We start from the raw sequence: 15,713 nt of genomic DNA on the forward strand, positions 1-15,713 counted from the left end.
ACTTAACATAGATTATTTTCCTCATTTTGTGTGATTACAGATGGTTGCATTGTAAATTAAATAAACATTATCTCCGATTTTTTAGACTCTCATGCATATTTTTCCTTAGAAGACAAAGCATTGTCTTTCAATGTTGTCATAATTTCATGTAGATGCATGACCTTTTTATAAATATGCATGGGTCTTGAAGTTGGCCAATTTTGGTAACTTATTGACTTGCAAACTTTAATTTAGGTCAAATATTTTTTGCTTAACACTAATTGACTTATTGAAGTCATAATTTGTCTTAAATTAAAGGGAGACAAATCTTGAAACCTTCAGATTTAGACATCTATGAGTCAAAAGCAGATTTAGACTTGTTTATGTCTGAGCTCTGACTGTTCATATACGTTTTTCTGATAATCTAAATCTTTTTGGCTAAACTGATTAGATGCAATCCGCTAAAATTTAAATATAACTTTTAAATAAATAGACTGATCAATGTCTGCAAGGACGTATTTATATATATTACTAACATATATATCTAATATACGTCCTTGATGTCCGGTACAAAATAGTTTACTTGTTGCGTGTAAATTATGATCTTATCGTTTTAAATATGTTTTTCTGATAGTCTCAATCTATTTTGCTAAAAAGTAGTTAGATTTAGAGCAGGAATGTTTTTAATTTAAATAAAAAAATAACTTCCAAAAAGATCGATCGATGTCCGGCACAAATAGTTTACCTGACACAGATGACCACAGGTAAATCTCACCTGTTAGACACTTAATTAACCTTGATTGTAATGAGAGGGGATTATAGTAGGGCTTTTTTATAGAGTACTGTCACTTTAATGACCGGAAAAGTGTGTCTGTTTAAGGCACAAGGTCAAGTCAAAATGGTAGATTTTTCGGAGTCACATGAACGTTGAAATGGCAAACATACGTAGGATGTCCGTTTCATGTTTGGCCCAGTGGGACAATGTCCGATAAATTTTCATTTGTCCGGCAAATATGACCGTTTTGGAAGCCTTGGTTCAACTACTTTGAATGTTTGTTGACCAAAAATTTAAACCTAATACTGGAAGGAAGAATGACTTAACTGACAGAATTTCAGATAGAAGGGCCTAGGACCAGAAAACATTATAACAATGAAGTCAAATTATACATATTACTGTAGGCTAACATACATGTAAGAATCGAAATCAGAATATAAAAACAGGTTTATTTAAATAAATCAATAACTTGTTACTTAATTATTAATTTTTCCTATAAATACAAGTTACAAGGATTTCAAATAGTTTTCATATATTTCAGAGTAGCTCTTTCTCAGATGGAAACTCTCTGAATTCTTCAGTTACTTTGGCCAACAAAGAAAATGAAAAGGAAAAGGAAAGAGAGGCCCAAAATACATCTTCATGTAGTAAAATCATTACACCAAAGATCACCAAAAATGAAGTAAATACATCTAAAGTACTTAAATCTCAAAAGAAATCTCCCCAAAAATTTGTGACTCCACCAAAAATGGTAAAGAAGGATAGTCCTCTGAAGAAAACACTACAAATGAAAACAGATTTAAGCACAGAAAAAGTTGTATCTTGTAATAAGTCAAGTCAAAAAATGATTAATGACAACTTGAAGAAAAAGGAATTGGTAAGTACACCAAAAAGGCCAGATGACAAACCTCTTTGTAACAAAAGTTCTGCTGATAGTAAAAGCTGTGAAAAAGGAAATGTGACTATTAGTCCAGGAGGAACTAAACGTTTAAGTGCTAATCAGGTGCTTGATGCTGTTCTAAATTTGGATGTTAATGAAAGTAGTGAGGAAGAAATAGAAATCAGTGATACAGAAAGTGAAGAGGAATGTAGTAAATCTGAAACAGAACTACAGTCTTCCCCAGGGAAAAAGTTCAGCCATATGGTAACCAATTCTGACGATGAAAAGGACTGGAAACCATTTGCTGATGAGTCCCTGACAAAAAGGAAAATTAATCTTGGAAAGAGAAGAAATGTCATTGAAAGTGACTCTGATGATGATGAAGCTGAAAATATAATAAATGACAGGACATATGACAGTGATGTTGACAAGGAAGGAGAGAAGATGGAAATACTTAAAAGAAAGAATAATGACACTAGAGAAAAAAGAAAAATAAATAAAAAACAAATATCCGAAGAAGAAAAAAGTGTTATAAAAATTAAAAAGACAGGAAAAAGTAATGAGACTTCGAGAAAAAGAAAGAGTTTTAATATGGATAGTGGATCTGAGTCAGAACAACATGAGAAAGACACAGATATAGATGAAAGGAAAAAAAGAAAAGTAATGGAAAGTTTTGAAAGTGAGTCAGAGAGTGATTTGAATGAGACAAGAAATGTAGAGGAATCTAAGTCTAAACATGAACAAAAGCATGAAATACAGAAAAAGACAAAAGGAAATAAAAGAAAACTAATTTCGAACAGTGAGAGTTCTGAAGATATCGACAGTGACAATGATTTAGAGGAGAAAAGGAAAGAAAAACCAAATTTGATCAATAGTAAAAAACAAAATAAAAAGAAGTCTGTTTCTAAAAACAAAGAATTGTCAAAGGTCAAAATCAAACAAGAAAAGAAAAGACAGAAGATTGTGAAGGATACAAGTTCAGAGGACGAAATGTTGATAAATATCTCTAAAAAGAAAACTAACATCATGTCATGTGATGTAGAAAGAATGAGCAATGAAGAACTTTCAAGTTCAGAGGATGAAATGTTGATCAACATTTCTAAAAAGAAAACTAACAGCATGTCAAGTGATGCAGAAAAAATGAACAATGAAAAAGGGGATTCTTTTAAAGATTCAAAGAGAAGAAAATCAAGCACTGACATTACAAAATCTGTGAATCGGTCTAAGACTTCAGTTCTTGATGAGGAAACCTCTGGTTCTGATGAGGAACTACCTTTAGCAAGCATTAAAAAGGTAGGCATGCATGTTAAGGTAAGATTCTATGTCAGAAATGCCTGTTGTGGATGGTTGTGGGTATGCCCATCATGCAAGATAAACTGATATGCATGATGTACTTCCTGTGTTGAGATTCATTCTTTATAGCTATATATATTATAGATTACAACAACATGACCAATGCATCAAGTGGGATGCAATACTTCTCTTTCTTTGAGTATATTTTTTTTTTAAATTATACAAATATATATACTGTGGATTCTTATAATTTCATGGGTACCAATTTTTGTGGATAGAAGAAAATTGCATTTCCATTGGATACTTGATTTCATGGTTTTGCAAAAGTTGACATACATGTATGATGTACATGTACAAGCATATAAGAAATTCCTCCTTTGTTGATCATTTGAATTCCTGGTTTACCTTCACCTGTGAAAATCACAAAAATTGGTACCCAACAAATAATAATGAATCCACAGCATTTGAATATAAAAGTACTGAGCAGGCAGAGAATAAAGAAATGCTGCTATTAATAAATAAATGTTATTATAGACTGAAAATATAATTTTGAAAAGATTCTGTATCTCCTTTCAGGATCCCGCTGTAGTGACACATACATTTTCTTTTATTTAATTACCATTGGTGTCTGTCTAATAACTTGATAGATATCAACCAACTTGCACAGATTATTTTTATATCAGGACACTAGGATGTGATTTTTGGAGTTTCCCCAGACCATACTATGGAGTAAGCAATTTCTGCTTACATTGTACATGTACATTCAAATAAGTTTGATTATCCACAACACCTTACAACTGGTTTGACAGAATTCCACAAAACTTGAACATATTCTTTTACTGTACATGGATTTGTGCACCTGCTACTTAAACTCTTGGTCTGAGTGATTTTTGGGATTCCATTACCAAAACATGGCTATTTCTGCTAGTATTATTTAGAGCAGGTGACACACGTATTCCTTGGACCTATGATGAGTTTATTTGGAAAATATATATATTAATGTTTTAAAAACTGAAATGTTGAAACCCAAATTGCTGCATTTTTTAAATTCTTTTTAATCTGGGCCATCTGAAGCAAGCTCTTTAGGGCTATTTTCCTAATGCTGGTAGTTAAAAGGTTTGGTTGGCTTGCTTGCTTTGTTTTTACAAATGTTTGCTCAAGCATTGTAATTAAAATTGACATCTGCAATCAATAGATAGGCGGGGCTTCAGTTTGTATATATTATACTCTGCATTATACTTAATATTCAATAACAGTTATATGTATAATGTATACAAGCTTAAAAGCCCCACCTATCTATTGATTGCAGATGTCAATCTTAATTAGAATGCTTGAGCAAACATTTATACAAACCAAGCAAGCAAACCAAGCAAGCAAACCAACCAAACCTTTTAACTACAAGATAATTATAAAATGTTTTTTAGAACAAAAAAAGTTGTTTTTAGTTATTATCCAAATTTAAATATTTATCAAATTAAATAATGCTGATTATCTATGTTTTTGCCTTGTACATTTGTATGACATTATTAAACACTTTTATAAAAAATTTGATTTCTCCTAATTACAGGTGACTTCTGGTGAGGATAGGGACAGTAGTTCAGAAGAGGAAAGTAAACCAGTCAAAAGTACAGGAAAGCACAAATCATCAAAGGTTCACTGTCTGTTTTTATAACTTAGTTGATAATAAAAATCTAATGGCAGGATTCATGAGGCATATTTAATTTCTCAAAAAATAACGTATTGATATGTCGTTAAATTAGTGAACACTTGTTCGCTCACCTGGTCAAACAGGCATCCTGAACTAAATCTACACATTGACTGAACTAAATCGTAGTCTTAAAGTTGTGTAGTTATCTTATGTTACTACCTCTCAACCAACGTGTTTATTTCTGAAATTTGGCTTAAATTTAGTCAATCAGAATTAAAGGACACTTGTTTTATTGAAAACATCTTTTTTAAAGTGCTTTTCTGACCATAGCTCAACATCTGGTATCAGAAATATCTTCAGACGGAGAAAAAGTTCTTATCATGGACAATGGGAAAGAAATTGTAGGTCTGAAATGTGAAAGAAAAATTACACTGAAGATGCTGAAAAAAGGACAAGTACTTGCAGAAGTACAAAGAATTGTTACATTCTTTATAGCTATGTTTAACGTCTTCAAAAAAGGGGACAGCACATTGTCAAGTGTTTAAAACCAAGAAGAACGCCTTGCAAATCGCTCTTGACACAGAATCCCAAAAGCGATTAGCAGGCAAACAGAACTGCATTTGTTTTTTTTGGTATTTAGTGAGTTACAGATATTACAATTGTTTAATAATAAATTTCTCAGTTTTTCTGTCTAAATGAAAGATGGACGTAATAAATTGTATGAAATACATATTTTCCGTATCTGAAAAACATTACTCAATCAGCGGTGAGAATGAAGGAAATGGCTTTGAATTATTAAAAAATTCCTGGAGGGGGGGGGGGGGTCATGCCATCAACCCCCCTTTGTAAGCTCTAAGTGCTTGGAAACACTCCACGTTGACACTACTGACACATACCCACAAATCAAATAGATAGGATGCTGACTACTGATGATGTACAATATGGGTATCATGAATTCAGTATCTATCAAATGAAATTTTCCTGAATACAGAATATCAAATGACATTATTTCAAATTTCAATAAAGATTTTCTACATTACAGGTGACTTCTGATGAGGATAGGGATAGTAGTTCAGAAGAGGAAAGTAAACCAGTCAAAAGTACAGCAAAGCACAATTCATCAAAGGTTCACTGTCTGTTTTTATAACTTACTTGATAATAAAAATCTTAATCTTTAATTTCTCAAAAGTTAAGGGATATAGAAAGTCATTAAAATCGAGTATAATTTTAAGATGGCCTGGTCAAAAGGGTCATTCTGAATTAAAGCAGCACTGACTGAACTGAACTCTGATCATTTTGAAGATAATGGAGAGCTGTTTAACATCCAGTGAGAAATAAAATGCATATTCAGGATAATAAGATGTTGATTAAAAATGAATATGTACCCTGATTTGTACTTGAAAGACATGCTCAGTGCATTTTAAATGTGATAGTTCTCACTGTAACGGTCAGACATATCACCCTACCAGGACACATTAGTTTGTCACACTGTTTCAGTCAGACATATCACCCTACCAGGACACATTAGTTTGTCACACTGTAACAGTCGGACACATCACCCTACCAGGACACACTAGTTTGTCACACTGTAACAGTCAGACATATCACCTTACCAGGACACATTAGTTTGTCACACTGTAACAGTCAGACATATCATCATACCATGACACATTAGTTAGTCAGACATATTACCCTACCAGGACACATTAGTTTTTCACACTGTAACAGTCGGACATATCACCCTACCAGGACACATTAGTTTGACACACTGTAACAGTCAGACATATCACCCTGCCAGGACACATTAGTTTGTCACACTGTAACAGTCAGACATATCACCCTACCAGGACACATTAGTTTGATTCTGAGCTGATCAGCCAAAATGCCAAGTGCTGAGTGGTTAAGTAGCTAATACCAATTTTCCAGTCTTTGATTTCACCCAGCTGAGTATTAAACCATTGATGGTCTTTCATTAAGATCTGAACTTTTAAAAATATATGACAAATAAAACAGCACTGAGAACGTATTTTGTCCCACATTAATAATCAGCACAACAATATTTTTTATGATGAAGTACAAGTATTTATCAAATGAAATATTACTGAATACAGAATATCTATGTTTTTGCATCACATATTATTGTCAAAAACTTATATGAATATATCTCTTAATTAAGGTGACTTCTGATGAGGATAGAGACAGTAGTTCAGAAGAGGAAAGTAAACCAGTCAAAAGTTCAGCGAAGCACAAATCATCTAAGGTTCACTGTCTGTTTTTATAACTTACTTGTTACTAAAAAGCTGAATGGCAGGATTCATTTGGGTTGTTCAGGATGAGAATATGTTAATGTAATATGAATATAAACACTGCTTTGTACTAGACCCACATGATGAATGGATTTTAAATATAATAGTTCACATTGTAACAGTCTGCAGACAGACATGTCACCCTACCTAGACACATTTTTTCAGTCTTTGACCACAGAGGCGGTTCTCTAATTTTGAACTTTTAAAAATATATGTCAAATTAGGATGTTGACCCAGATTTCTCAGTTAATGCATCAATGTGAACAGGACAGAGTGTATTTAAGACACATGTACATATTCTTATTTTATTTTTAATTTAGTTTCTGAACTTACCCTCTTTTGGGGTGTATAGTGCGCACCTCCTTTATGGTCCAAGAAACGTGTGAAAAAGTTTATTGTTGGTATAAGACTCATAGACATTTTCGGAAAAGTTACAGCTCCAAAATCAGCAAACAGGAAGTCTATCTGTAAACAGGGACACTGATGTCGGAAAACTCCGTACGGAATATGTAATTAATATGAAATTGCAAATATTCTGACAAATGAATAAGAATTTTATTAGATTGAGATAAATCTACATTTAATTTTGTTTTTGTTTTTTTAAAACCAAATTTAATAAAGTGTTTGAGTATCAAGGACAAGATCAAATATCCAAATTAATGTTCTGATTGAAACAATAACATAATTACGAATCATTCAAATGATTATCATTAACATCATTAGTGCTGTAATAAATTGTTAAAATCTCATTATTTTTATTTTTTGTTTGTTGATTCTAGCTGTTAATCCGAATTATCACACCTCAATCAAAGGGTCTAATCGATGTCAAAACAAATCAGTGACAGGTTCACTTCCTTATTAAATTCGTTCAGGTTACAATTATGGGATTATCATGTTTTCAATCATAATTTCTTGAACAGTTTTAAACAGTTGTTTAAAATGTTTAAAAGTTACAAAGTAGAAACGTATTTATAAAAATAAACTTCTCATAGACTAAATCATCACTTTACAATATCAAGTCACATGACTGACCCACATGACTGTTGATCACCTGATACATTTATCTTTTCAAAACCAGCATGGTTTATTCAATTTTCATACACTTTTCTTCTACTCTCCATGATGAACACATACAAAAACAGTAAGATTTGACAACAAGGAACACAGAGGCTAATTTAACTGACAACAAAAACTTTATTGTGTCTTTATTAAAGACATGGCAAATTTCTGGATTGCAAACAGATGGACAAATTTACACGGTAAACGTAACTACAGAGATATAAAATGTATTTTATTTGAATAAAACATGACAAATCAAGAACAATAAAATACATATTACAAATATAACATGTAAAACATAAAAAAAATCGAGGTTTTAGCAAAAATATTCCGTAGTCTTCACCTCTCCTGGAAATTTCTTTGTCAGAGTTTGGACCTGAAAAAAGACTAAGAAAATGTCTGTAGGCATGTATAACGTGCACCCCTCTTACAAGAAACTTGACCCAGGGTATAAATGTGCGCACTATACATACCAAAAGACGGTAATTTATTTTCCAAAATTTTGGGAAAACAATTCATGTACATTAAATTTTTATTGACTAGAACTCGTGAAATTTGTACACCCTGTTATTTTTTTTCACAGAAAAATTCCCTATTTCAGAATAAAAAAACATTCTGAGTAAGCCTTGAGATACTGAAACAGAATTATTTTCAAAGAAATCATTCCAGAATTATGGAACTTTGGTTCATAAAAAATATGTATTATATATATACAAACTCAAGTTGGCCTTGATTAAGTCTCATCAAACTTTCATGTCAATTCTTACATTACAGATGACCTCTGATGAGGATAGTGACAGTAGTTCAGAAGAGGAAAGGAAACCAGTCAAAAGTACAGGAAAGAAGAAAATATCAAAGGTTCAATGTCTAAATATTGTTAAGATTAAATGATACAGAGAGCTTATGTATTTTATATAAACATGTTTAATAGTGATGTTCGTTAAACCTATATGGTACCCCAGGAAGATACTTAGTAATTATGGGGAAACCATCAATTGTCGCAATTTAAAAAGTTTATGTGCATTTACTATACAAAATAGTCTTAACTCCAACCCCTTATTGAGATTTTGAAGTGCCTTTCCAGTCTCCAATCATTTCATATTTTCTCGTATTTCCTATATTTTCCTACATTAGACAAAATTCTCCTATATTTCTTATATTTACAAAAAGTAAAATAGAATAATGATGAAGGCTAAAAAAATTAACTGTCTTTGATTTTAGAACAAATCAAAGAACTGAAAACTGCTTGTTTCTATATTTTGTGAATATTTATGTTATAGTTTAGAATAAATGTTTTTATACCACTTCTCTAAAGAGCATACTGTTTTACCCCTGTCTATTTGTCCATCCTATTAAATTTCTGATGCATTTTTCTCAGGAACCACAATAGCTTCCTGTAACTTGTTATCAGGCTTAATGTCATCATGGTTTACCATGTGATGCCGTTTTTGATTCGTTGCTCATCAACTTCCTGTTAACCGAATTCTTATATATTTAAGCATAATGGCTATGTATGAAATTTTCGTCCCACCATGTGACAGAAGTTTCAGATTAATTGCTCACTACATTTAAGCTCAACTGGTTGTTTTTTGTTGTCATCCTTGCCATCATCTGTTATCTTTTGCAAAAATCATGGAAATCCAAGAAAAATTGGTACCTCACAAAAAATAATAAATCCACAGATGATAGAAACTTTGAAAAGCAAAAATGATCATTAAAACAAGATCTACAAATAAGCCAATATTGTGGAAATCTTCAGTTGACTTCTTGTAGGAGTTATTGCCCTTGAATGACAATTTTTATCTTTTTTTTTTTGCATTTTGCCTTTTTATTTTGAAATTAGATTAGGTAGATAGAATTTTAGATAGCAAAAATGATTCGCAAGGTAAATAAAGGCAACAGTAGTATACCGCTGTTCGAAACTCATAAATCGATAGAGATAAAAACAAATCCGGGTTACAAACTAAAACTGAGGGAAACGCATCAAATATAAGAGGAGAACAACGACACAACAAAAACACAACATTAAAATGTAACACACACAGAAACGAACTATAATATAACAATGGCCATTTTCCTGACTTGGTACAGGACATTTTAAGAAAAAAATGGTGGGTTGAACCTGGTTTTGTGGCATGCCAAACCTCCCGCTTTTATGGCAACGTCAAACACAACACCAAAACGACAACATCACATGACAGGACCACAATACAAATAAATGGGAGAACATATAGGACAAAGAAACACACGAATAATAGCTAACAAAAGGTACTAGGCTTAAAATTTAATACGCCAGACGTGCGTCCCGTCCACACAAGACCAACCAGTGACACTCAGATGAAAAAAGTTTGAAAGCCAAAACAAGTACAAAGCTGAAGAGCACTGAGGACCAAAACTTCCAAAAAATTGCGCCTAACACGGCCAGGGTTTTCTGCCTGGGACAAGAACATCCTTATTATTTAGAATAATTTATAATTTTGAAAACAGTAAATTTTATAAAATGACTATATAATAGATATACATGATAAAACCAAAGTGGGGACTAACTACAGAATAAAAATGGATACATTACATAAAACAACTTAATCCAACACTTAAAAATACACAGCCAAGTTAGCCAAAGACTCAACGCACAAAGTGATGTCACATTTGAAATTCTAAAAAAACACACAAAGTGACGTCACATTTGAATTTGTAAAAATATTTCCCAAAAATAAGATAGGATTACGATTGATTCAAGATTAGATTTGTAATACTGACATTACATTTATTAATAACAATGAAAATTACAATACTTATTAATATCAAATTGTGGTAGTAATTAGATAATTAATTGTATTATTTAGCTATGTCGTGTTTCTTCTGAATCAAACTGTAAACCAAATAAATCGTATAAATTTCGTTGAACCAAACTAAAATCTAATAAATGAAGGGGGTGATTAATTATTTTTACCATAACACACGAATATAACAGAAAAGACGTTAAGACGTTTGATAAACATTAACTGCTTGATAAATGAATAAGGTATTGACAATTCACTTGGAAACTCAACATATACCCTCACGACACTTACCAAAGAGGAAATCCTGGATAATCATAGGTCTGTTCTATGTTCCTTTGGAATTTCAACCAAAGATGAAGAACTGGATCTTCCATCACTGTATTGGATACCTAAACTACATAAGTGTCCTTACAAACAAAGGTATATTGCTGGGTCTTCCAAGTGCTCCACGAAACCTCTTTCTAAATGATTAACATCTATTTTATCAGCAATCAAAGCCGGGCTCCAAAGTTATTGTGAAACTGCCTATTCTAGAGGTGGCGTGAATCAGATGTGGATACTAAAAAATTCCAAAGATCTTTTAGAGTACATATCTAAGACTCTCTCATCTTGCAATAGTATTCAAACATTTGAATTTTCTACACTTTACACAAGTATTCCGCATTCCAAACTAAAAGACAAATTGAAAGAGTTGGTATTACTTTGTTTCATTAAAAAGAATGGCGAAAGTAGATACAAGTATCTTGTCTTGTGGAGGGATAAATCCTACTTTGTAAAGAATCACTCTGATTCAAACAAAAAATTCTCTGAAACTGACATTATCAAGATGCTTGATTTCTTGATTGACAACATATTTGTTACGTTTGGAGGACGTGTTTTTCAACAGACTGTCAGAATTCCAATGAGAACCAATTGTGCCCCTCTTCTTGCCGACTTGTTTCTTTATTATTATGAGGCTGACTTCATACAGGAACTTCTTAGGAAGAAAGATAAGAAGTTAGCAATATCCTTTTACTCTATGTTCCGCTATATAGATGATGTTATCTCACTAAATAATACAAAATTTGGTGACTATGTTGAACGAATCTATCCCATCGAACTAGAGATAAAGGATACTACAGATACAGTTAAGTTTGCCTCATATCTTGACTTACATCTAGAAATTGACAATGAGGGTCGGTTGAAAACAAAACTCTACGACAAAAGAGATGATTTCAGCTTCCAAATTGTGAACTTTCCATTTCTATGTAGCAACATTCCAGCAGCGCCTGCATACGGAGTATATATCTCCCAATTGATACGATATTCCCGGGCTTGTGTTTCCTATCATGATTTCCTTGATAGAGGATTGCTGCTCACAAGGAAGCTATTAAGCCAAGAGTTCCAAATGGTGAAGTTGAAATCATCCTTTCGCAAATTTTACGGACGCCATCACGAGTTGGTTGACCGTTATGGAATAACCGTTTCACAGATGATATCGGATATGTTCCTTATGTCAAAACTACAATACCCTTCCCTTTTCACGAATGTGACTTACCGAATTAGACTATTTACCGGATTTGTAATAACATAAGCAACACGACGGGTGCCACATGTGGAGCAGGATCTGCTTACCCTTCCAGAGCACCTGAGATCACCCCCAGTTTTTGGTGGGGTTCGTGATGCTTAGTCTTTAGTTTTCTATGTTGTGTCATCTGTACTATTATTTGTCTGTTTGTCTTTTTATTTTTGGCCATGGCGTTGTCAGTTTGTTTTCGATCTATGAGTTTGACTGTCCCTCTGGTATCTTTCGTCCCTCTTTGATAAAATCCGTCGAGAATAACAAATATAACATTAAAATTAAAAACATGAATTTGGGATAGAAAAGTAGGTCTTATAGCAATGCGGTTTCACACTCAGCAAAACAGTTACAATCGGGAATAAGTCACGTTTGGTAATTAAAAGATAAGACGATGTAATGACAAACCACAATATAATACGTGGTAAAAATGTCCTTAGTTAGTTTGGACAAAGACACATCGTATGGATCAACCAATTTGTGATGGTGTCCGTAAAATTTACGGAGTGTCATTTTTAATCTGTCCTCCTCATAACTTTGTTGGAGCAGTTTCTGCGTAAGGAGCACACTCCTGTATATGAAGTCCGTATAGTGTGAACAAGCACGAGAATAACGTATCAATTGAGATATGTAAACACCATACGAAGGGGCAGAGGGTATGTTACTGCTGAGAAATGGGAAATTGATAATTGGGAAGGTAAGATCTACTAATATGATAAGTTGATAATTCTGAAATCATTGGTCAACTCTTCATTAAGAGTTGGGGCCCTTAAATGACATATTTTACCAATTTTTTTGAAAATTATAATAGATAGATAGAAACTTAGAAGAGTCTATTTATAAAGATGCACATATACTTTTTCATGAATAACAGTTAGTGTCAGCTAGTGAAATTTTTAAAGGCTTTCTCATTTACGGAGATAGTTATATACAATCTGACACTTGCTATTATTTCTGCTTGATTAGTCATTAACCTTTCAAACGTTAAAATTTTGACCATTAGCGATGGGGTTCAATTTTCCGATTTTGCATCTAATTTGATAAAAACAAGAATTAAGGCCTCTTCAAAATGATATTGGTCCCCTTCAAATAGAACAGAGGGAAAAAAAATGACCTGGTAAATATTTGGTGTAAATTTGGTACTAATTCAACCATATATTCTCAGCTTATTGCTTTTGTACGTTATACTAGTATGTGAGCTGTGTCGGATAGAAATCGACCTTATGCAAGTGCATGTATACATGAACATGTATAAAACTTTGATCAATTTTGGAACATTCAAATACAAAATAAAAGATGAATTTTGGTCTGTTTTGTAGATTTTCTCATCACAGCTCAATTTTCAAACAATGCTCTTCAACTTCATACTTTATTTGGCCTTTTTAACCTTTTTTGATTCGAGCGTCACTGATGAGTCTTTTGTAGACGAAACACGCGTCTGGTGCAAATACAAAATTTCAATCCTGGTATCTATGATGAGTTTGTTTACAGACTTTCCATAGAGATTTTTTCAACCTGAAATACGTGAACAGATGTATTAATTTTCATTTGCATAAGATCGATTTCTATCCACGCAACTCCTGTATATAAGGCATGAAACATTTTTTTACATTGCAGGTGACCTCTGATGAGGATAGTGAGAGTAGTTCAGAAGAGGAAAGGAAACCAGTCAAAAGTACAGGAAAGAAGAAAATATCAAAGGTTCACTGTATTAATAGTGTAGAGATTACCAGATATAGAAAGCTTTGACCTGTTAAAAACATACATGAGACCCAATGAGATCACTACCAAATATTAACTATGGATGGAAGTTCAAGACTATTTTGTATGATGGAAATGTAAGAGAAATTCTAAAATTTCTCCTATTGAAGGTTACCCCATTTTCAAGTGCCTTACCTAGGTACCATGTATGTTTTAATGGAACAGCCCATGTGGAAGTTATGTCAATAACACACATTTTGTAACAGAAACATATTATTTGATAGAAAATTAAAGAAAAGGGTTTTTAAAACTCTATTTACAGTAAGATGAATGATCTTTTTAAGGATTTTTTATCCAGAGCAAAGAATGCGTATATAAACATCTTATGTTTAACTTGTATAAGATCTTATTTTTATAAGATAGAGTTTATTCTAATTTGGTTATTTGTTTTAAAGATATCTTGTTCATTATAGAAATCAACTGATAAAACATCTCCTGAACAAGAAAATAAATATGTGAAAACACTGAAAAGTCTGTGTTCCCAATGTGGTAAAAACCCAGCATTTCATCTGAGGGGATTAAATACAAACCGAGAGAAAATTGAAAAGCTGAAGTCAATCCTCCGAGATCTTGGAATGAAAGGTATGAACTAACAGCCTTGCTAGATGATTAGAAATAGTGGAATGTAATCTCAGAACAGAGATATTGAAATTTTTCATTTTTTTGCTCACCTGGCCCAAAGCTTTAGGCCAGTGTGATCTTATGCCATCACTTGGCATCCATCGTCCATTAACTTTTAAGATCATTGCTGGCCAAATTCTAGCAAACTTGGCCACAATCATTATAGGGATATTTAGTTTAATAATTGTGTCCGGTGACTGCCCGTCAACGAACATGGCTGACAAAGCCAAAATTAGAACGTGGGGGTAAAATGCAAGTTAAGTCTATTATCTTGAAAACCACTATGAAATGTTTTGAAAGTTGAGATCTAGCTACTGTCTGTTTACATCAAAACTGTCAGACTACTTCTTGTAGGAATTGTTTGCCTATGACGAATTTTATCATTTTTTTCTTCATTTTTAGCACACCTGGCCCGAAGGGCCAAGTGAGCTTTTCTCATCACTTGGCGTCCGTCGTCCGTCATCGTCGTTAACTTTTTACATTTTGAACTTCTTCTAGAGAACCACTGAATGAAATGAAACCAAACATGGCATGAATGTTCCTTGTGAGGTGCTGACCAAGTGTTGTTACTTTGTAGCCGATCCATCATCCAAGATGGCCACCAGAGGGGGACTTAGTTTAACATAGGACCCTATGGGTAATGCATACAAATGACTTCTTTTAGAGAACCACTGAATGGAATGAAACCAAACATGGCATGAATGTTCCTTATGAGGTTCTGACCAAGTGTTGTTACTTTGTAGCCGATCCATCATCCAAGATGGCCGCCCGCAAGGGACTTAGTTTAACATAGGACTCTATGGGAAATACATAAAAATGTCTACTTTTAGAGAACCAATAAATGGAATGGAACCAAACATGGCATGAATGTTCCTTATGAGATGCTGACCAAGTGTTGTTACTTTGCAGTCGGTCCATCATCTAAGATGGCCGACAGCGGGGGACTTAGTTTAACATAGGACCCTACGGGAAATACATAAAAATGTCTTCTTTTAGAGAACCAATAAATGGAATGGAACCAAACATGGCATGAATGTTCCTTATGAGATG

At 33.1% G+C, this 15,713-nt stretch overlaps 1 protein-coding gene across 9 annotated transcripts in view; it reads left to right on the forward strand.

The window, feature by feature from the left end:
* The window catches only part of LOC127712473 (nucleolar and coiled-body phosphoprotein 1-like), a 41,372-nt gene that overhangs the window by 19,647 nt on the left and 6,012 nt on the right, over positions 1-15,713 (forward strand). The window contains exons 3-9 of one of the 9 annotated variants that reach the window (XM_052218917.1): positions 1,296-2,945; positions 4,495-4,578; positions 5,618-5,701; positions 6,752-6,835; positions 8,715-8,798; positions 13,899-13,982; positions 14,456-14,624. In XM_052218917.1, coding sequence (XP_052074877.1) covers positions 1,296-2,945; positions 4,495-4,578; positions 5,618-5,701; positions 6,752-6,835; positions 8,715-8,798; positions 13,899-13,982; positions 14,456-14,624 — 2,239 coding nt within the window. The remainder of the gene's footprint in view (positions 1-1,295; positions 2,946-4,494; positions 4,579-5,617; positions 5,702-6,751; positions 6,836-8,714; positions 8,799-13,898; positions 13,983-14,455; positions 14,625-15,713) is intronic. The other 8 variants (XM_052218918.1, XM_052218921.1, XM_052218920.1 and 5 more) reach the window with 8 other exon arrangements.

The sequence above is a fragment of the Mytilus californianus genome, unplaced genomic scaffold (genome assembly GCF_021869535.1).
Source record: "Mytilus californianus isolate M0D057914Y unplaced genomic scaffold, xbMytCali1.0.p SCAF_8, whole genome shotgun sequence".
Taxonomy (NCBI): domain Eukaryota; kingdom Metazoa; phylum Mollusca; class Bivalvia; order Mytilida; family Mytilidae; genus Mytilus; species Mytilus californianus.